Source organism: Loa loa, assembly GCF_000183805.2.
Source record: "Loa loa unplaced genomic scaffold supercont3.16, whole genome shotgun sequence".
Lineage (NCBI taxonomy): Eukaryota > Metazoa > Nematoda > Chromadorea > Rhabditida > Onchocercidae > Loa > Loa loa.
The window spans coordinates 487,831-511,700 of NW_018108196.1; the positions used below are offsets into that span (position 1 = coordinate 487,831).

Sequence of the window (23,870 nt, forward strand, 5' to 3'; positions counted from 1 at the left end):
GTTGATGTAAGGCCCAATGTATTCTACCATTAGAAATTTGTATTCTCATAGGAGGCTTGAAATGTTTCCAGTGATGACGTTCCGAACTCCCTCAAATTTCTAAACTTTATGTACTTTTAAACTCAAGTGGAACACCTCTTCCGTTAACATGTGGCACTCCAAGAAGTCGGAAATATAACCCCGAGGAAATACTGGAAAGAGAAATAAGCATAAAAAATGGTCAAATAAACGCAGAAACACCAAAATCTTCCATCAAAAGGGAATTTGTTAATAACCAAAATCTAAAATTTAAGTGAGATCAGTTCTTCAATCTTGAAATTAACTTCGAGGTACTTCTCATAAATCAGGTTTTTCAAGCACGAACTGTTGTCATACCGTTTAATCGTGCGTAAATAAATCCTTCTTACACCAAAGTTTATTTCTGCAAAAATGTAGCGCAAAGGAATTAAATGAGGCTTTCATGAAGTTTTTAATTGATCTTAAAAAAAGAAAGAAGTTTACCAAAATTTGTCAAAAAAAGTTTGTTGGATCAATAGAAACTCGAATTTTAGTACTTGTTTGGTTCACGAACCTTTTCGAACCTTATTTTTCAAAGCAAACTTTGAGAAATGAACTTCCTTTGCAGCTAATATTCCCAATAAATTTTTGCTGAGTATATTTTGGAAATTTTGCATATTTAGGAATTTTTACTCGCTTCAGCTTCATATTTTTCATCTTATACCTTTTGCCTTATTCTCTTGCCTATCCCTACCAATTTTCCTTTTTTTTTCACTTAGTTTTCACTTGGACCCCATAAAAAATTATTATGGTAAAGGCTTACACAATAGCCTCGGTGACCTGCGTAACGATAATGCGACAAATTGTGCAAATAATGATTCTTAACCATGGATCTGCATAACATAAAATACCAGTACCAACATAAATTTTTAGAATATGGATTTGAAATAAATTACCTTATGATAGTCAACTTTTGAACGACTAATTTTCATTTTTTTGCCTTTGGTTCGGCATTAGACGATATCCCAATATTTGAACTGCGCCGCATGAACAGTTCTCTGGAAGTGTTGTTTTTTCTTTTTTTTTTTAAAAGTGTTATTAAAAGCGAATATCAGAACAGAAAATCTGAACACATTGCTTACCTTGTAACAGTTGACTCGGCATTAGACGATATCCCAACATTTGAACTGCGCCGCATGAATAATTCTCTGGAATTTGATTTTTTTTTTTATTATTGAAAGTGAATATCAGAATAAAAAATCTGAACACATTGGTTTACCTTGTAACAGTTGACTCGGCACTGATGCTGATTCCGGATGATGGGCTTCTGACGCTTGAATCTTTCTTCATAATGGGTTCACGACTAATACGTTCCGTAACTGTCGGCAAAGCTAAATTAAAAGAATAAAGACACAAATATGAGTACGTCGGAATTTTATAATTTTCGAAATGTTAGTAAAGAATAAATAAACATAATGAATGACAAAAATTAAGTGCGAAAATCTCCTCAAAACTTAAAAACTGTGAGGCCTTATGTGCTAGACAACCACGTAAAGGTGCAGTGCTTTAAAGATGGAATCAAACGAGAAAGCAAAATAAATATTCGAAAAAAGTCTTTTCTATCAACTTACAAAAGGTAGAATCCATACGCGGTGAATTTATGTAAGGAGCACTCGGGGAACCGAACGTTGCGAACTGTCCCGAACTTTCTGGGACCTCTTCGCTGTCTATTCATAAAACAAAAGTAAGAATACAAAGTGAGAAAGTAGGAGGAGGAAGTGAAGGAAAAACTCAGTGTCGATTCCCGTAATTCTAAAATACATTGAGGCATTTAATTTGCAGGATATTTCGGTAAATCCGTGTTTTTATTTCACTAAGTTCGCGCATTCTACCAAATATTTAACTAATTTATACTGAAAATTCTACCTAGAGTAAAACGGAAACATATGCAAAATGCCTTTCGCATACTTGAACTAATTTTTCATTTGCTAATTGGCAGAGTTGATGGAAAATTAATAAAACATTCACGACAGAATTCAAAACATGAACGGATCAAATAAAAACGTAAAGAACGAAAATATTGAAAATATCGGACTGATAACGACAAATTCGTACTGCAAAAATCATATTCAAGTCAAAGATCGGGTAAAGCAAACTACCTCCGCCATATTCAGGGTTGAAATCACTCTTCTGCAAATCTGTCGTGCTGGCCACCGTTTTTTCATAGCTTAAAATGACTTTCTCCGCTTCAGCATATTCTATAATGGAAATAAAACCAAAAAAGAAATCAATCAATATATCTATTCATAGAACTTATCTTAAAATAGTAAAATGAATTATTAATTTGTTCAAGATATCGTTTATGTTGACACAAATCTTATGCGTCGTTACTCTCATACATACACAACGATTAAATCATAATAAAAATAAGAAAAAGAAGCTACCATTTGGAGAATTTTCTTCCAAAAGTGAAGCTCGCATCGATTCAATAATTTCAACAGTATTTTCCTGTGAAATGTCGTCCGTAGCTTCCATTTGTGCGTCTGATGAAGAAATGCGCAAATTCATTGACTGCCGTCCGTTATCTTCGTCTTCTGTGATTTTCTGCAATAACCTTAACCATTAAATATTTAAGATGCGTTGCTGCTAATTCGAAACAACAAATATTTTATTATCTTTTCGGATACTGGAAAACTTCTGAATGATAGTACTGAGTTTAATATCTACCTTACTCTTCTTTTCTTTTGCTTTTTTACCACACTTCGTCTTCTTTGACTTCTGAAATTTGAAATTGTCAAAAAATTCCAAATGCAGCTTGCATAAGTCATAAACGAATTAAACCTGTGGGAAAGAATGGTTGTAAAATCACAAACGATTAGCCTATCCTTCTTCGGTCTTCCTGTTGGAGTTTCGCCAGTTATTCTTTTGAGCATCTGCAAAAGTTAGTTTGGTGGAAAACGTTGTCGGAATCATTGTTTTTGAACGGAATGATAACACTGTCAACTCTCAAAAAATTTCGAATAATGCGACGCTGCAGATAAATCAGAAGATATTATTACACATTGGCTCAAGAATGATAAAGCATGCTGTCGATTGTTGAAAATGGATTAATTAAAAGTCTTAAGAAGTCTAGTGAAATAGGGGGTTGGAGGAAATCCTGGTCTGAGTTGCTTAAAGAAATATGTCCAGAAAACATTACTTTTTGTACCGAATACAAAATTACCTACAATTCGTCTGTTCGAATTTATTAACAAAAAAGCTACCGAATGGAAGGGATGAGTTCCTTACATAGCATCGCAGACTTTTTTTTCGCACTCAGCATTTTCAAAATATATCACTAAAAGAACCCTCTGACGAATGATCAGATAGTCCAAGATTATTTGGACATACAGAAATCACGTCTTTGAAAATGGAACAGTATAGTAGCTAAAGCTTGAGGCAACAGCGTATTACAATATTTAATTTCATATTCAGAACCCAAACTTTATCACCTTTCTTGCCAACTCCATTAACAAGTTCAAAGCAAGTGATGAAAACACTCTTGGAACATCAGTATTAACAAACAGTGCTAGGATACAAGCACTATCAACGATTAACATTAATTATTGGTGAGATTTTGCAAAACGATTTAATGTTGGTAAATATCTGCCAATTATCATTTCAGAAGGGATTATGACCTGATTTTCTAGGAGCTTACTTGCAGTTCGTTCTTATCAACTGAAACACGCTGTTCATGTTGCCCATTTGCGCTTCCAAAGAAAACGGACTCCAGACACACAGAGCAGCTAAAAAACCAGAAATTTTTTTAACTGGCTCTCCCTCTTATCCGTCCAACTCTTCTAAAAGGTGTTTCCACTAAGGTATAATTCTGAAACGGAGTGAGAATATAGCCTAACAAACAAGTCAGTTGAAATAGGCTATTTCGTTTTTTCAAGAAAAATACAAGATAAAAAATCAAACATTCCACTTTCTGCAGTTCAAAACTTTGAATTCAAATTTTATGAGCGGAATTAGTAATTTCCAAATAAAACTTCAGCTTCGTCAAATTTAACTTCAACCTCTGTTTTCAATAAAGAAAGCCTACCTTTCAAATTTTGTACTGAAAGTGCCAGCTGATATTTTCGAAATGAAAGTCATATTCCTGAAGCGATATGTAGTTGATGATGACTTGAAACCGGTTGGTTCATAATTATATGGAGTGCCTGAATTTTGTGAACTAAAATGGAAGAAAGAAACTTTATATTATGTCAGTCAGATTTCATATTTTAACAGCTGCGTCAACCAATGCTTGCTCCAAAGTAATACAAAACAAGGTGACAAATTTCCTCGTAAAAGTTAATTTTTATATCAGCAGTGATCCATTCAGCATTCAGCATCCATTCAGCATTGAAACTATCATTATCGAACTCATGCGAGCCATCAGAACGACTTCTAGTCAAGTAAATGAATTAAGATTGAAAACGAGAATATACAAAACTTCTAAACATAAAAGCTAACTGATACTGGGTTTTAAATCAGTAACATCGACGATATTAAAAAATTAAAAATTCAATATCGTAAAATAGACAAACTTGCGTAATAGGTAAGCTTGAAATACGGAAAAGCGCTCTGCGGAACTGGCGATAGTACATTCATAAGAACATCCAACCGATGCAGTAAGGCGATGACTTCCTTACGTAATTCGGTGACACTTTCACATAACAGTGAAATTTCGTGTAATGGACTGCAATCATTATAATAGTTAGAACAACACGAATTTAAAGGAAATTAGCATATGAATACAGCTATAATGTGACAACAAATCAGATATGTCTTTTCTAGAAATCGGTTCCCAAAAAGGAACTTTGTTAATCTTGTTAAGAATTCATGAAATAATTGTCATAAAATAAAAAGCCCAAATTTTCTTTCAGAAAAAACTCCAGAAATGTTTTGAAAGCTTTTTTTTGAACAGCTAATTACTTACGAAGATATTCAATCAGCAATATATTCAATCAGATATCAATATTCAATCAGCAGGGAAGAAGAAATAGCAAAAATCAACAAAAGGATTTCCAAGGCTTACACTCCGCTGATCATCTCGTGGAAGAGCTCCTTGGTTAAACGTTACGAGGAAATTTTCAAAATTATGCAAAAATTAGCTTAGAACAAATTCATTGAGAAAAATATCAATGAAATCAAGGGATGAATTAGTTTAACTTACCTTCGAAGCAGCAATCTACCACCATCAGCGTAAGTAAAAGTAAGAGTATATGCTTCAATCACTTCATCCATGCTATCTGCTTCTTCAGTTGAAACCAAAATAAAGAAATCACGCAACTGAAAATATATCTCATATCAGATATCTCATATCCACTTCTTATTTATGCTAGACTGAATTCAATGGCAGATACAATAGATATAAATGAATCCTAAGTTGGGAATTAGTAAAAATGAGTAAGATTATGACAATGATCAAACTGAGTGGGGTCACTCTGAGAAAATCTCTTAACAAAATACAAATATAACAAATAAGTTGAAAAAGGAATGCTGTGTGCTCTATTTTAGTTTTTAAATTTGTGGAGATATATTACTGATGACTGAGGTTACACACGAGATTTCAAAATGTCCTAGACAACCATAAGATAAGCATTTTAATATTAGCCAACTTACATAATGCTTTTCAATAGCTTCCGAAACGGCATAAAGAAGTGCAGATAATTTCTTTCCAAGCTCTGTATCCTCAGTGACGATGCAACACTTTAAGCCTTCAATAACAATTCAAAACTTTGGTTGTTAAAGAAATCACTTGAAAATGTTGACTTATCACCTCATAATTTAAGGTCTATAGAGTTCATTTTTCAAACAAATTAATTCAAGAATTTGATTATAGCAAACTTTCTATGGAAAAAGCAGATAAGGCAAATCAATTATCACTTGCCATCAATTACGATATCCTTGAAGACTGAGGTTGGAATAAGCAGGCGTTTTTTGATAATATCTGATACGATAATAAAAAGGAATCTCTTCATAAAAAGTGTAGAAGAACGACTATCTAACGATGACGGGAAAAGCTTCATTTCTCTGCCTTTTCGATACTGAAGTAATAGCAGTTAAAGGGATTCTAGAAGGAGTAAGGAGATAAAAATAAAAATAAATATCCCAGAAAAGGTATGATAACAGATGGGAATAATCCTGCCTGGCAATGAAAACGCCTAGAATTTTAGCAGTAATTTACTCTCTCACATGAAGCAAGGAACGGAACAGAGGAGAAACACAACAACCAATGGGAACGAGTCGTCCATCTTTTTTGAGGAGGGGTCAGAGTTGAAGTTGCCTCAACATTTCACCATATGGACATAAGTATGGAAATCAAATATGTGAGCGAACGAACACATCAAGAAACAGGCTAGCAAAAAATGGCATACCGATTTCATCTCGCTCCCATCTTCGCTCATTTTCGAGAAGTTGACGTGTTGATTTGTCTGAATTTCAGATTATTTTCGAGGTCAAATGATTAGAGTATTGCATGCAGTCCAAAATTAAATTGAAAATGAATCTTAGAAGAGAAATTAAAAAAGTGTGAGTGAGGGAAGACACAATAAACACTCCAGCGACTACCATCAATATGTCGTGCCGCGCAACATATTCAAGCAAACGTGTGAAACTGATGTAGTAACGTGACGCGACGAATTATGCGGGACAGGTGCATGGGACTTATACAGCGTCCTTTAAAACCTACAACACTCCAGTGGAATGACCAAACAAATACCTTAAAGTTGGAAGGACCGTGCTGAAACTGTGTACGTGCAAAAAACAAAGTCCTGAAAGGATTATTCCAGAATTTTCCCAATTTTCCCAAGATTAGTATGCTACTTAGTAAGTAAGTGCAGTGCATGAGAACCGAAAAATCATCGTGATATCATGGGAGGACGAGTCCCGCGCGGCATATTAATTTAGGTTAAAACAACAATGGCAAGAATTGAATTCGTGTGACAAGTGAGTCAGTTTACGAACAAGAATTCTATTTTAACGTAGCGGAGTGATCATAAGATTTGTTGATCCGGCATCGATTTCCGTGTTCTCGAGATTGGAGACAAAAATCGTCAGTTTTCTTGTTCTCGTTATAGATAATATAGCCGTCTGAACCAAATATTATTTGATCTGTGAATAATTCCTAGTTATGAAAGTAGCAATAATCTGTTCAAACAAATTCCAATGTTGAACGTAAGACAACATATATAGGTAAGGTTGCGACAATGTTCCTATGATATATATAGGTGTTTTCAGCAACAATACTGAGTGGATAAACATGGGAAGGAATTGAAGAAATAAGGAAGCGAAAGAAGAGAAACGTATAAAACAACAAGCATAAAAGTAAATAGGTAAAAGCATAACTATATAAAAAAAGTTATAAGGTTAGATAATTAGGTGAGATTAGGATTTGGAATTGGATGTAGATTGAGATTATAAGTACAGATCAAATAATCGGTGCGCCATGTTTTTCTTTAATAAGCAACAACATAAACTGTAACCGGATGACCAGATTGATGAACATAGAAAAATGACAGGATTAAACGCATAGTGCGTCTTTACATAGAGAATTCGCAAAGTCTCAAACGTTTCTCATTTACACAGCAGAATATACACCATTGTGTAAATCCGATGCTTTGAATAAAACTCTTTTAACTTCAAAAATTTTTTGGCTATAACCTTGTCAAAGCACAGAGAAAAACAATGAAGATTTATAACATTTCCATCATTTGGAAAGCCTAAGTGTTCCTCTGCATAAGCAAGATAACAGTACCGTAACGGAGTTCACTTCTCGAGCAATTCCTCTTCCATTTATAGTAGCATTTTCGCAGTATCACCTTATAAGCTTCCGTTTCTCACAATTTTTTTTTTCAAATGGATGCATATATTACTATCTGTACCACTTAAGCAACAAATTCAGAGTGTCATTGGAGTCAAACTGTTGAAATGATTTTTTCATTCTTAATGAGTTACAATAAACTACCCGCACCAGAACACCCAGCAACGAAGTGTTTACTTTATCTCAACCAATTATTGGCATATAGCACGGATGACAAATATCATATTACACTTTTTAAACATGTTACTTAGATTTTTATATAATCCTCTATCCTTATCTCCCGAAAATGTCGTCACAATCTTGACACTCAATGACATTTTTTATGTGATACAGAATCGGTTCAAGTCGGTCTTAATTTATGCAGTGAAAAAAAAACTTGCAGAGACTGAATCAAAGTACAAAATAAAATCGGCAGCTTTGTGTTCTTTTGACTTCAGTCGACAAAATATTTTACCTTCCATCATTTTTATTTTCATCTTTTAATTGATTACTATAAATGGTTTATACATAAATATCAGAAAAGCACATTTGCACCAATTGGGTAAGAATCTTATATGACTGGTTATTTGTGGTATTATTTCGAATCATCCGAAACAATATATTCATTAGAACTTCCAACAGAAATGAGCAGGAACTGAAAGATTATCGATGCTATCAAACGCAGCTCTAGTTGTCTGAGAGGCATCCCCATTCTTGGCAAAATAATTCGAAGTAAAACCCAAAATTAATTTAGTAACAGAAAGGCAAATAATTAGAACAACTGGAGATAAAACACTAAATTTTTTACTGTTGAAACTCTCAAATAAGTGGAAACATTTCTGTTGGTGTTGCGTCAATAACCTTTGAACTGCAATTAGCTTCATTCATTATTCCAACGGATATCTTATTTTAATACTGAAAATAATTAAATGCGTAAGATTTTTTCGCACGTAAACTGGTCCTACGCACTCCAATATTAATCCAGAAACGTGGGTTGAAAATAAAGCAAGCGATAGAAGCATGCAACCACCAAATCGAAGGCTTCAAAAGCGCAAGGCTAAGGCTAGGCACAGTGTTTATAGAAGCATTGCAAAAAAGTAAGAATGAATATCCCGAAGGGACAGCACAAAAACCAGTAACAATTTAAAGAAAAAAACCATCACTTCAGTTCCAAAAAATTCACAGAAGAATTTTTCCTTGTTCATTTACGTTCAAAAGTATCCGGAATTACTTGAAATAAACCGTAGTGAATTTGGAAAAGCTTCAAAAAATTCAGGCGAATCAGTCTTAGCTCCAAGAGAAGAAAAATAATACTCTTGACAAAAAAAAATGCTGTGAATTTCTATTTCAATTGAAAAAACAAATTAAACTATGCAAACAGAAAACGTTAAAATATATCCATATAAAAAAAAAATTTCTAGAATCCCTCAGGAATTAGAATAGTTAAAATTTGTTATGAGCAGTTAAAATATTAAGCTTAGATAACATAACGTCAAAAATACCGGTACCACCACGCAATAGTCCACCAACTACTAATCTTGACGATGGAGACATTAAATAATCATCGTCACCTGAAACAGTCGATTTTTACAAATTGAAATTGACTTTCAAAAAGAAAAAAAACATTATTTCCCAAATCTTCTACTTCTCATTTTTTTTTCAGTTATGCGCTAACAAATGCTGAACCGCCCAAGTTACGAATTGAGTAACTTTGTGCGCTCAACATACTGCAATCCTTGGAAGACTAAACATCAAAACTTGCAGAAATTTATTAAAAACATGAATAGGATATCCAAACCATTTATAAGAGCATCACGCATGAATGCAACCGTTGTTTCAAAAGTCATTCGTTGAAGCGGTGAGGTACTTAAACTCATTGCACCACGACTAAACGGTTGAATTCTCCCTGTAAACGTCATATAATCAGCCGCAAGTGTCAAATGTCGCCAATTGATATCGATTCCGTAGGGTGTAAAAACACGGATTATTTCCTAAAATAATGAAGCATTATATCCAAGCTCGTTCTACTTATTGCTAAAATCTTCAGGAAAGTAATCAGTAACAATGAGCAAAATAATGATATCTACACAAGCTAAGAATCAATTAAAAATCCATTTCAGCCATCATCGTTCCGCATACCACCTCATTTTAAATTTACAACTCGTACAACCCTGATACTGTTTTCGTTGAACCTATTATGCCGTATATCGCTTTCCATCATAAAAAATTAAAGAAATTATCTCAGTAAGGTCACCAAAGGTAATGTTTTTGTTCTTTTCCTCTTAGCAGCATCTCAATATGCTACACCATTTTTTACATCCAATCACTCTTCTTGGCTCATAAAATTGAACTTCACAGTGTTAATCTTCCGACAAACCATAAATTTTCCTTCGTCATAACATTTACAAAGTGAGACATATAACTCATACACATCCCATAGGTTGCTTTTATAGTTCCCACTACACGAGGATATCTGGAAGGAACAATTATTCTGCAATTATTCATCGAATAATCATTAGTAAATCTTGCTTTATCCACTAACTTTTACTAAAGCTCGACCACATGCTTCGATACCATAATTAGAACATATCATGTTCAGATCATTAGAATATAATGTATTAACATCAAGCACATCTGAATGTTTCATCAGTGCCTAAAAACTATGTTTAAATGAAATACCAAGCAAAAAAAATAATAAGTCAGTTTGAAAAAATAATAATCAGATAACCAGTTGTATTTCAATGTGTGATTTGTTTCAACAAGCTGACTTAATGACTTTAATTTACTCCATTCTTCTGAAAAAATTAAACTGGAACTGAATTATAACAATACAGTATTTAGCCTATTTCTAACCAGCCCGGAATGGAAAATCTAAAATACTGACAAAATTATAATTTCGCTTATAATAACATTCAACTGATTCAAAACCGATAGAATAGTGAAATTTGCTAGCAATTTTCTAGTTCCTTCTTAATTTGAAGGAATAATTGCAAAAGAATAAGTTGAAAATGAAAATACCAAGCAGGAAATGTCGGAAGTAATTTAAAAATTTACAGACATCATCGTAATACCAGTTCGTAAGAGTGGCCGTAACACAAGTGAAAATGGTCACCTGTACATTGATACCTTGCGTAGCCAAAATTTGGTATCGATCATCACCACGATTTTCACAGCGAATAATACATTTTTCAATACCTGGTGTTTCCCAGACTAGAAAATTTTCCAGTTCTCTTTCAACCAATGCTCCTACATCTAATTTTGTTTTGGTGCTCAACGGTAACTGAAATTAAGTCATTAGATCGAAAAAACCACTCACAAACAATGGCAGCTAATAATCAACTACTCAGTTACAATAAATTTAACTTCGGCATTTGAAAGAGCTTATGACAAGTAGCAAGGTATTTGGGAACACCAATTGCTATCAAAGAACGATGGCTTAGTAAAACATTATCAGCAATGGACCTCAAAGAACAGAAAAGTGATAATCTGGAAAAGAAATGCTCTTAACCTGTTCTTGCAATATATAATATGAAGTAATGTGAAGAATACCTGAAAGATGATAGTACACCATCGATTACTTTTCACATCGAATTTGTAGTCTCTTATCAAAGGTGATGATGCAATAACATTCTGTAAACAAACTAATTATGCAGATCTAACAAAACGACCCAATTTTTTTTAAATGAGAAGTGGAAATCTCAATGGCAAGAAAGCGCAGTTATGCTGAGAGACCGGCATAGATATATTTATAAATATCAGATGAAGGAGCATATTACCTTCTTTACGAAACTCATTCTCGAATAGATTATGAGAAATAAACAGCGATTTTCATCAAAATATTTTCATTATAAAGATAATGCCGAAACATTTTCGATCTTTAAGACTATGGTATAAGAAACTGTATACTAAATTATTAAGATAATACGGCTATGGCATAAGAAATAAGGTATCAAGTTGTTAAGATAATATGCACATAAAAAAACAGATCCGGCATTGTTAACAATAATAAAGCACTGCAAAAACCAAAAAATAAAATTTCAGTTTAATGCTAGGTAAGAGAGCTCATAAATTAAAATATGAAAAATAATACCTGTATACGAGAAGTTTCTGCTTCCTGAGATCTTAATCGTCCAGCATTATAAGAATCATTTACGTCTTCGTCTCGTTCCGCTGTTGTTTCTGTGTTTTCTTCTTCACTTTCGGTTGAAATTTCCATGAAAGTGTCCTGAACATTTTGCACTGCAGTTAGGCAATATATTTCTCACAAACAACTAAAGTAATAAAAGGTTGAAATCCTAAGCTTTAAATTAAAGAGGTATCGAAAGAAATAAGAAAGGGGAAATATCAGGAGAGATTTAAAAAAAAAGACAAAACCTCAACTTTTTGTTGCGGTAGAACAACTCGTTGTTCATCTTCTTCACCTTCGTATTCCGCAGCATCATCTAAGTGGCGCTTCAAAATACGACTTCCTTCAGCATCTAGATCAATCCCTCCGCCAACTTCTTCATCACTACTCAATTCATCATCCTACACAACAAAACCTTCTAAGTATATAAACAGCTATTTTCATCAGTTTCATTAGATGGTTATCATTTTTTTTGTTTATTATCTTTCTTATTGCCTGCCATTTTTATCCGTAATTTCTAAAATCTCGATTTTATGAATTTCACAAATTGTTTGCACTAGAAATTCGGAATACCCACCTCAACAAATTTTCCAAGAATAATTCAAATGAAAATCAATGTTTGAAAAAATTATATGAAGGGCAAATATACTGCTTTGATCATACCCTCCCACTCATTCTCCCGTATTCAACGTCCATCTCAGTTCTTTGGGGAAGTCAGACGTTTTGTGAACTTAGACCATAAAATATTGGAGTGGTTAGATTACTTTTATCTATTTAGTCAACCAAGAACAGCTTGAAGCGATTTAATTTATAGCAATCATTACCTGCTTCTTGGGTTTTGGTGTTTCTTCTCCAATACCAATGGTCAAATTTCGCAACTTCAATTTTCTGAGAAAAAACATTAAATTAAAAACAAAAACACAAATCAGGTACGTACTGCTCTGACAGACATTATTCTTCCAAGAATTAAAGCCAGTGAACCAAAAGAATGCATTACTATTTATAGAATTTAGATAGAAGGCCACAGTAAACGGAACTAACTTATGTTGTAATGCCTGATAATCAGTCATCTCTCTGCATCGGTCAGAAATACGCTTCCCAATTGCTTTTGCAAACCGACATTCTACTTCAGCCAATATACGACGACGCGATATGTGTCGGATACATTTACTTCTTTCTTTCGTTCTTAGTAGTTCAATATGAAGGTCGTAACAGCGCCAGCTTTCTCTGTAAATAGGTTCATCAGTTTTATTAACATACTAATGATTACGCATACAACTGTTCTTAAATAAATGAACTAAATTTATAAAAAGATGTAGGAATTCAGAAATAATTCAACAGAAACTGTATAACAGAACCATCATTTTGCAATAAGACTGTTATTTTTAAAAACTCAACTCACTAAAGTGTTAAGTATTCCAAAACGCTAGAACATGTAGTAATTTTGCACCTTTAAAAACAATATCCCTTCTCCGCAAGCCTTCCTACAACTCAAATGACACATCAAAGAATGTGTTTGCAAAAGACACGAAAATATATGAGAACACAAGTCAAGAGATGTTAATATTAAATAACACACGAAATCGAAAACCTACTTTTCATCAAGATTAACGCGTTCATCAATTGTAAACTTTTTAATTAATTCTTTCAAATAAATCCGACCCAGCTCTCTCTTGATAGCTTCAATGCGTTCCGAAGATGTTCCCGGCTTTATATGAATCTGAAAGGAGAAAGTTCCTGACCAGGATTCAACCGGAACACACTTGCGAAAATTAATTTGTCGACCTATTACGAATTAGATAATTAACTTTAAAGTTCCGAACAAATGATAATCGATTAGTTTACTCTAGTAATGAACAAAGCTCTTTCCACTGTTACGTCACTACGTTGATCTGTGCAGAATGAAAGCTACATTTCAACAACTGAAATTTACCATGCAAAACGGAAACAAACAGTATGGGCGTAAAATTCAAAATGTCATGCACTACGATTCAGACTTAGTTCATTTTACAATCATGTTGTACAGAAAGTAATACGATGATGGATTATGAAAGCATGCTTATCAAAGTGATAAGCAACGAATTTTCCAAATGCCTACATTAAAGAGTCCAAAAGTAAATGGAATTGCGACTCACTTCTGCACTGGGTGTTTTGATGTCATTACTAGCAGTCATCAAAATTTCGCGCAATCGGGGAATACCCAAAGTAACGTTCATTTCACCTCTTCCAGCAAAGTGAAAAGTGTTTAGTGTCATTTGAGTTGAAGGCTCACCAATAGACTGAGCCGCTAACAAACCGACATTTTCACCAGGATCCACCCGACAACGCATTCCTTCAAATAAATTATAATTTCAATCAAAATTTTGGAATAAAAAGGCTAAACAAGTTGTGATCAATGAAACTTGAAACAGTTTACATAAATGAGCAAATCACTTAAAATAAAAATACTCCAAATGTAGATAATAATAATTTCCAGCAACTCATGTCTTTAATATACATTTATAAAAAGACCTTTCCAGTATAAAGATTTGCGAAAAGTGTCAAGCGAGATATCAGCACCAGTAACTGACTTCATGCCTATATATTCATCTATATCGTCAAGAAGTTTTTGTGGCAAAGCACCCAAACAACGATTTGGATTCATCTTCTGCAAAACATAAGAAATAAAGAAGGTACATTTTCCATTTTTTTTTTTTTGATTAATTTGGTTAAAAAAAAAAAGAAACTCACAAAAAACTACAACAGAAAGAAAACAATAATCTACACAAGAAATTAATTAATGACTGAATCGCGTTGTAATAATTTATAAGTAAGGCAATAAAATTCATATTCAAGTCAACCCAAGAAATTCGGAAACGATCAAGTAGTAATAAAGTAAAAATGTGTGGACCGATATCGATAAAGCGCATTTGCAAACAATAGAAAAGAAAATGAACGAGCACCTCATCAACAGCAGCTGGGCAAGCTTTACCAGCCTTGCTATGATACTCATAACGCTCGCCATCAGTTAATTCAAACCACATCTTTTGAATTTTTTCTTTCGGCGTTCCTCGATACTCCTTGGAGAACTCCACATAACCACTCGTATATATTTTTCTTTCGTTCAAGCCGTATTTCCGACGCCATTTTTTGATCTTTAGAAAAACAAATTGTGGATAAACTTTCATCTGATTACCAAAATTAAGTTAAAACAAGTCAACAGAAATTCATCTTCTGTAACACGCCCATATCTTTAATAGAACAATAATTTCAGACATTTTCTCTTATTATCTTAAAAAAATATTATCTTAAAAAATTCCTAACCTCTATTACAAATAACGTTTTAAAAAAAATTTTCAGTGTTCACAGATGGACATCATAAGGGTGCGAAATATGGTCTAACATACTCTATCATTCTTTTATGGAGAGTAGATATTTCCAAAAAACTTGTTTTTGGAAAATTTAAATTCAAATCACTGCAAAAATTTTGAGTCACAAGAATGGCAAAGATGTGCCATTGTCCCTCATTTTTTACTGTCGTGATAGGAAACATACCTTTTTATACGCTTTTTCACACTTCTTCAAATCCCATTGATCTTCGTTATAATCTACCGGCAGTATACACGAACGTAACACTTGCATGTTATCGGCCAGAAAATCGAACTGCTCCGAGTTCATGAATGTGCTTTTACAAACATCCATTCCATCTTCGCCATACCGAAACTATAACACATTACTTATAATTTACTTAATGAAGACCGATGATTGAATGGCTAAAAATAGTGAATTATACGCCTAACATATGATAGCGAAGTACCTGGATAATACTACCATCGTGGTCACGTACAGTCGAATCGTATTGCGCCACTAAGCCTTCCAAATGCTTAACGATACAACGTTGCAGGTAACCAGATCGAGATGTTTTAACAGCCGTATCAATCAAGCCCTGTCATTTCTTGAATTTTATAGGTAATTTGGAAAGATTTGGTAGCGATTACATTTGTGAATTAAAGAAAAAGAGATACTTTGCCAAAAAATTCAAGTCGATGAGAATTTCATGCCCACATTAAACCAAGCTAAAAATTCATTTGTCAAATGAAAACTGAAACTTCATGCTTTGTGAAAAACAACTCGTTCCAAAATCTATCCTAGCATGATGTTCATCTTCCAAATAAATTTATATGACCGAACATCACCCCTAATAATTTAAATGAGCTGATCGGGAAAACACAACATAATAAAAGTTCTTCGTGATTAGCATGCTTGTTGATAAAACTTAGAAAAGACCTCTCGGCCAGCCATGGTATGGAAGAACAGTTCCTGTGGATTAATGCCTGTCAAAAACCGTTGATCGACAAATCCACCAGCACGAGGCGAAGTATCGAAAGAACGAAAAGATGGCAGTGTACGCCCTGCGCTCGTCATCGGTGGTCGATGTCCTTCCAATTCAATCTGACCCAGTTCGCAGCTTATCTATCAATTGTCGTTTTTTTTTTAAATTTAATAACGATTAATTCTATTTATTTTAAACGATGACTCTTGTTAAGAAAAAAATGTCGACAGACAGTACTGCTGAAGTTCTAAGGAATCTCAAACATGTTTCTAAATCTTATCATCCATAGGAACTGATCGCCTCGAAATCACAATCAAGCTACAAAAAATCGTACTAAAATAACGTAAACAAATCGAAATTTCGTTTACATGATTTATTCCAAGCAACTTTTAAATATATATTATTAGACTAAGAAAAGAAGAAAATAATTTGTAAGTATGGCACTAAAATTATGGTGAACTGTAGGAAATACCTGAACCGAATTGACCATTGTACCTTTAGCACCGCAAAGTATCATTAATTGCAATGCATTTTGTGGGAAGAGTTTTATCAATCCTGCCGGCATACAGGCACTGTAATATTCAATTTAAAATTCGAAAAAAATTGGTGGAGGGACATGTAAAATAAAACTTGGAAGGACAAAAAATTGTTTTAAAAAACTGAAAATAAAGAAACAAAAATCATAAAACCGTGCCTATTTATCCTTTCATTGAATCGGTTTAATGTTTCCTTCATCTTGTAATCCAATTGCTGTATATGATTTTGCTCACCTTTCGGATTACAGTATGCACTTGCCATTACATACTTTATTTCCGACTCATCCGCATTTTCATCCAAATTGAAGCATTCTCTAACCACAGTATCACCTGACATTTATTTGTGTCCACAAAATAAAACTCACTGGTTATTGTTCTTTACTGTCGACTCACTTAAACATTCTGATTTAATCGTCTTACTCCACTTTGAACTGCTCTCAGAAATCAGAAGCGGCAGAAAAACTTCTAATCCACAAACACATACCACATTTCCGAAGCGCTTTGATCTCTTTCTTTCTCTGCTTATCTGCTTCCTTCCGGATAAGAATATCTGCCACGCCAAGAGTAAACCCATGATACTATAATTAAATAATAGAAATTACATATTAACTAAAGTATTACACTAGCCTCTGCAAAAAACTATAGAACTAAACAAATATATGTTAGATGATAGTGAAAAATAAGCGGCATTTTTCGAAAAGGCCGATCATAATCATGAACAAGGGAAAACCTGCAAGTGAGTTGTAAAGAGACGCGAGAAACAGCTTAATATTCTTGTCGCATATCGATGACCATAAAGATCCCAACAACAGTGTATTAATCCATACTGTGTACTACCATAGTGCTGCTTATCTAATACGCCTACTAATAATTCGGCTTGTCTATAAATTTGAAGAATTAGAAAAAAAGAATTTTTTTTGAAAAAAACTGTTTTATGGTAAACAGCTAAAAGTGTATAGCAGAGACCTAATCTGATTTGATTTGACTTCAAGAACAAAAGAGAATTCTTGATATTGAAACATTAAATAAATTTATCGCATTTTTTTCGCAACACACATCACTTAAGAAACAGTTAAAAAATCGAACTGTCTCAGATAGTATTTTAAACTAACGTCTATACAGGAACATTCAAATAGACAGTAGCAGCAAAAGCAAACAAAGAGCTATGTCGTATCTTTCGGTAAGTGCCTAACTTCAACAACAAATTTTGGTCCCAACTCGGATGATAGAAACCAAACCTATATTAAGGATTAAACAAGAAATCCCATTGGAAGAAAACACAATAAATAGTGCACCTGAAGATAACTTCTGACTCACTCATACTGAACTTCGGTGCAGGATGATCCTCAACCTTCCAACATGAAAGTGGCGTCTTGGCCTTGCTCCTGATATTCAGAAGTGGTTTATGCAGAGGAATACAATTTCTTAATACTGTGCTGATTATCTGAAACGACTTGGTATTTATATTTGTCTTCCTTCCCAAATTTCAATTGGAAATTTGAAAATCATGAGATCAAATATCTTTCTACGACACCATTCTTCAAATTATCCTACACAGCGTCAGAGATTTTGAGAGCGAGAAAATTTTTTGGAAACAAAATCTTACTTGCTTTCCGCTCCATAAAACCTGAGGTTTTAGCATAGTTGGAGGTGGAATGACCAACCGTTGCGTAGTTTCAGCGAACGCCGAGAGTACCAAGTGCATAAAATCTTCTTTATTAAAAAACCGCCCACGGATAGTTAACAAAACTCCCGACACTACATGATCCTGGATCAGACCCAATAAGGGTGTTCCATCTTTTGGTACCAAAAAATTCGATCCGACGTTAACTAAAAACATGCTTTTGCTTACTGACGGCTCTATGATTCAAACATTTCCATATTAGTTTTTTGATGTGACATTTCAGATCATCATATATTGACTTGACTTTTGGTTTCTTCGTGGTAAAAACATTAAAAAAAGTTTGCAGATGAAATTAAAAATGATCAGTCATTCCCTGCCATCGTGTGCAAAACACACAATCCTTCATGATGAAAATTGCACAAAGTTATTTCAGAATTAGACTTCAAATCTTAAAAAAAGAACTTACCAATTTCTGCAAGCTCGGTCTGCGCAATTCGATTTTGCACAAAATGTCCATTCATTTCATCACCATCAAAGTCAGCATTGTATGCTTTACAGGGTGCATAATTCATGCGTAATGCTTGCTGACTTTTAAGCACTCGAGCTCTGTGACCCATCATTGACGGTTTATGCAGGGATGGTTGCCGATTCATTAACATTAAATCACCTTTATCCAGATGTCGTAAAACCTAAATTTCATCACTTCTAACTCTAAGTAAACTAATGTCATTGCTCCGTAAATTTAAGAATTTTTGACTGTCGTCTGCAAATCTAGACCCTAACCGAAAGGATTATTAGTTACAAGACTGCTTATTACGATATGGTGCATGTTTCCTAAGAAATCCATGATTTTACAAAAATACCTGAAGAGGATAACCAAGTTGTGAGCTGCTACCAGGTTGAAGGCGCTTTGCAGCCGCATTGCGCTCATTTGCTTTATTTATTGAGAGAACTTGTGTATATCGTCCTGGTTTTTGAATAAAGTTGGCACTGAAAGTCAAAATTTAAAAGGTTACAGAAATAAGTTCGCGAGATTGCATTTTAAAAAAATGAATAATTTTTCATCAATTTTAAACAAAAGTAATTCATACCCAGGATGGAAATCTGGACCATTTTTGATCATTTTTCGTAATCTAGCCAAATTCATGGCATTTACAGTTTCAGTAACAGTAAGTTTTTTCGCAAAAGGCTCAGGTATACCAATTTCATCGATATCTAGATAGGGATCTGGGGTAATCACAGAACGACATGCAAAATTAACACGTTTGCCCATCATGTTCATACGGAATAAACCCTGAAACAAGAAACATCCATTAAAATAAAATAGGCAGTTTCCTATATTCGCCGCAGTAAAGAGTCAAACTGTATCATTTGTTTTCAAATTGTATAATATCACTTATAAATTTTGCAAGAAATCCAGCAGACCAAAACGATAAAGAAAAAATCAAACCTGCTTCTTCTCTAAAATTTGTTTGATACCAGGGATCTGAACCCTTACATCTGTCCATTTATCCAGATCTTGATCGAAAATTGCTCCCATTCGTTGCTGCAGTGTCAAATATGCATTGTGCATCTTGGCTTGCATTGTTTGTCCAAGAACGTTTTCTGATACCAAATTCTAAAATTCAGTTGTTTTTCTAAAGAAATGAGAATGAAAGGAAAATAAGTAATAAATCAGTGGATAAGAACATATATGTCCGAAATAGTAGAAAAGATTTACAGAAAAAATTCTTACCAAAAGAGCTTTTTCATTGTTCCCAGACAATGCTAAACGAATAGCTCGAATTGTTTCTGAAGCTTCCAATAATTTCCGAAGGTTAACACTTTGTGGATTTTCAAATTTATCGCCTTTAAAGATTCGAACCGGTCGATACTTTGTAGGCGGCACTAATACTGCTTCACAAAACAGAACATCAAGAGGACAATGCTTGTCGTCCTGTGAACTAATGTATTTTAAAAGTACTAAGAATAATGAAATCCAGCATTTTATGGCAAGGTTTCACTTAATAATTACAAATATATAATGAAGTTATATTACAGTGCAACGTAAAAATCAATTAAGCTTTATAAAAACGATTACTTCACGATATTTGAAGAGATGTTTTTTCAGAGAGAGTATTAAATGCTGTAAGGAGAAGTACGAATGAATATAAATCTTAAAAAAATTAAAAACCGAACTCACAAATTAAAAGAAAGAAAGGAAAAATCACTTTAGAATCGAATACAGGGAATAGTTTCCTCAGCAGAGGTCCATCGTTTTGCCAAAGTATACGAAAATGTTCGCGCACTTCAGCACCTCTCCAAGCTAACTTATTGCAATTTCCCTTTAATACCCATTGCATTTGCTCTCGCAAAATTTGCTCTGATGAATTCGCTAATAATCCATAAGCAGTCCCGTTACTGCTGAACTTTTTTTCATCTTCCTCTGTTTTCATATCCTGATCTGAAGCAAATTTTTCAACTCCAAATTAATGTACATACAGGAATTTTACATCTTTCCTTTTGCACCTTAACACCTTTTACTGTTCATTAGTAATAGCAGTAATTATTTTTATGAGATGGTTTTGGGAACGCACATGACAATGTTGAATTTGAAACTTACGCACCAGCATCAACTTCTTGACCATCGATATTTCCAATGTTTTCAATAGATGCAAAACGCGACGTCTGCTTATGCCTTTTTATGCTACTCGTACCACCAAAATCAATCAGAATGCAACGACCACCATCATTACGAATGATTCCATTACTTCGATTACACAATTTACAGCGTCTTCGGCGTTTAAACTGCAATAAAACAATTGTCTCCTTCCGACTGATATGTAATCGATTAATATTTGATCAAATTTGTATTACCAAAACATTATCGATTTTTATTTGATTAAGATTATTATTCCGACCTATAAACCTTCTTTATAAAGTGTTATGCCATTGTCCTCAAATACATTTTTTTAAAGAGTACAGCAACCTTAAAAAAAAAATTTTTAGCATCCTCAGTAAAAAAGTAAGGAAGGAGGTAGTACAGTATCATGTATAACTATTACGAGAGCAGGTAACATGAAAATTTAAAACATATAAAAGGTCATTAAGATAAAAAAGTCATAACTTACAAGCTGTTCTTTACAAAAATTCCGAATCAACGATCTTCGCAACTCCAGAGCATTTTTGACAGGAATAGACTGGTTCCTGTCAATGTTTGCACCTATTTGCTCGTTGAATTTATCAAGAAAGTTGTCCAGTTCTTTGCATGCACTGATTTCATCTGAGAGGGTTGGTGCATTTCCTAGATAAATAGTAAATTCCGTCGAAAAAATGAAAGGACATGACCAAAAGTACACAGCCTTCGGCAACAGAAAGATTATGCTCGTTTGACTTGACTCATTGTATTCATAATGTCTAGTATTGCAAATTATAGAATTATATTAAAGTGAACCAAAAAAAATTCCAGTGTTTGAACCGGACCACCCCAAAACATCCATTTCAAAGAGTGATTTTAAAAGGTCTAGTGCGAATCTGTGTTTCTCTTTAATTAATTTCAGAAACCGGATATTATTTCAGATTTTGCACTTTACAGCAACCTTTTTTAAGAGTACTAATTCTTCCAGGAGCGTTTACTAAACTTGCCAAAACCGATAGAATGCCGGCTCAAAAAACAAAGAATAATTCTTGTTAATTTGTCCTACAATTCAGCTCCGCTCTTTGGTGAATCCCTCTAATTTTATGATTTCAAAAAATGAAAAATTATGAAGTGAACGAACCGTGCAAAGTTCCAGGCTCACTTTCAGCAGAAAAATGATCTTTCACAAAACCACCAAGTTCTTGCGCGATTGAAACAAGACCAAGGTCCAGTGCTCGAAGCTGTGCTAGAAGCAGTTTCGCTGGCAAACCAGATGAGTTGCACGTTAATCTGTGGCACTGTACACATGTTCCATTCATTAACTAAAACAGTTTGCTGGTAGATTGACAAAAAGGCAATTAATTCAATAGTTAATACTCTGAATCTCAAAAATTTCCGGGATATTTCAAGTACATTATATCAAAATTACTAAGATGTTAAGACGTTGTCGTACTCAGCAATTTATGCTTCCACATTCAAAATGACCGTATGCATCTTTTCTATATGACTGAGCAAGAAATTCCTGGAAACAACTTATGCTTCACTATCCAATTACTTCATTCAATCACTTGCTGATTAAGTATCGGTGATCAGTAGACCTGAATTAATCAACCAATCTTCTAGAAATGACTGAAATTTAGCTTACGGAAAAAGTGAAACCGAATAAAAGTGGGCTGAATACTGGAACGTCGAGCTGGATATGACCCATATGTCCTGGACAATAAGTTCCTTGCTGATGACATGTTTCACAGGTATCAAATGTCTCTAACGGACCCAATCGCGAATCATACAAACCACCACTTACTGGGTGTCCAATCTGAGATGTGAAAGCTAAACTAAATCCACACCATATAAATTAGTAACCCACTCCAAAATTTAAAGAAATTTAGGCAATGTAGGTATTCCCATCATCACGGTCCTGTCTTACATATTTTAAAGAAATTAGTAAACAAATCAATTGACCAATTGGTATTACTGTAAGCACATTAAAAACATTCCTATAAGCTACCTGCTATAAGCTACAGCATTAGCAATAACCTTTATTTATTATAACTCGACATGTAGAGAAAAAATGGTCGTAAAATGTTTTCATGTCAAATAAATGCAATGTTTTATCCCGAAATCACTTAAATATCACCACTTGTCCACAACGTTATATGTCCATGATTCTTTTATAGTAGTGTATTGAAGTGCACTTATATTTCCAGTCAATTCACAAAGCAGTACAATATGATTGGTCGCGCTGTTCAATATACTACTATAAATGTGTCAACAATATAGTCTACTTTGGTCATGGAAGATTTTCGATTCACCTTGATTTTGAACCCACCACACACCTCTAACTGCGTTACGCTTGAGCAAAATTACATTCTCCGTAATGTTGGAAAGACAAACTTCATCGAATGTTTTTGTTTCGGTAATCCTGAGAACACTGATCCGCTCGATTTCGTGTGGTAGATAGCACCGTAATTGTAGTCGGTCAAGTATCTTATAAGGTTCATGTCCCGGACTACATATATCCGCCATTGATCCTTTAAAGAAATGGGACGCTTGAAAATCAAAATTAGTGAAGACAAAGAGATTATAACATGCCCACAAAGAGTAAAGTAACTCACTTTAAACAACCATCTAGACATGCATATACTTATAAACTATTATAAGGTTACTTATATGAAGGCGAAATTACTTTAGTTTTTGTAACGAATAAATACTGGATTAGCAAAATCAATCAGCCATAGTGCGTTATGATTGTTCGTCCTATACAATGGCGATAAATTATAATATGGAAATACAGTAAGACTTGTATTATATTAGCTCGGATTGCTGTAGT

General features: G+C 33.9%; 2 protein-coding genes across 2 annotated transcripts; both read right to left on the minus strand.

Moving 5' to 3' along the window:
- Positions 1–398: 398 nt before the first annotated feature.
- On the minus strand, positions 399–6,053 carry LOAG_01638 (hypothetical protein; the record flags this gene model as incomplete). The annotated part of the gene is made up of 13 exons (XM_020445802.1): positions 399–421; positions 954–1,055; positions 1,277–1,388; positions 2,157–2,255; positions 2,442–2,601; positions 2,725–2,775; positions 2,871–2,930; positions 3,695–3,782; positions 4,082–4,199; positions 4,569–4,720; positions 5,198–5,313; positions 5,647–5,741; positions 6,023–6,053. The coding sequence occupies 12 exons, from the start codon at positions 6,051–6,053 to the stop codon at positions 986–988; spliced, it is 1,152 nt and encodes a 383-aa protein (XP_020303778.1). The 3' UTR covers positions 399–421; positions 954–985.
- A 3,215-nt stretch (positions 6,054–9,268) lies between these two features.
- On the minus strand, positions 9,269–23,566 carry LOAG_01639 (hypothetical protein; the record flags this gene model as incomplete). Its single annotated transcript, XM_020445803.1, has 33 exons — positions 9,269–9,396; positions 9,624–9,816; positions 10,368–10,478; positions 10,938–11,105; positions 11,375–11,455; positions 11,916–12,050; positions 12,200–12,352; positions 12,776–12,839; positions 12,993–13,178; positions 13,547–13,671; positions 14,087–14,283; positions 14,463–14,598; positions 14,894–15,085; positions 15,486–15,653; positions 15,748–15,876; positions 16,218–16,403; positions 16,736–16,835; positions 16,958–17,129; positions 17,284–17,377; positions 17,530–17,680; positions 18,095–18,243; positions 18,406–18,629; positions 18,890–19,112; positions 19,287–19,413; positions 19,515–19,717; positions 19,874–20,041; positions 20,159–20,359; positions 20,634–20,866; positions 21,030–21,210; positions 21,534–21,706; positions 22,182–22,362; positions 22,686–22,856; positions 23,435–23,566. The coding sequence occupies 33 exons, from the start codon at positions 23,564–23,566 to the stop codon at positions 9,269–9,271; spliced, it is 5,235 nt and encodes a 1,744-aa protein (XP_020303779.1).
- Between the last annotated feature and the right edge of the window lie 304 nt (positions 23,567–23,870).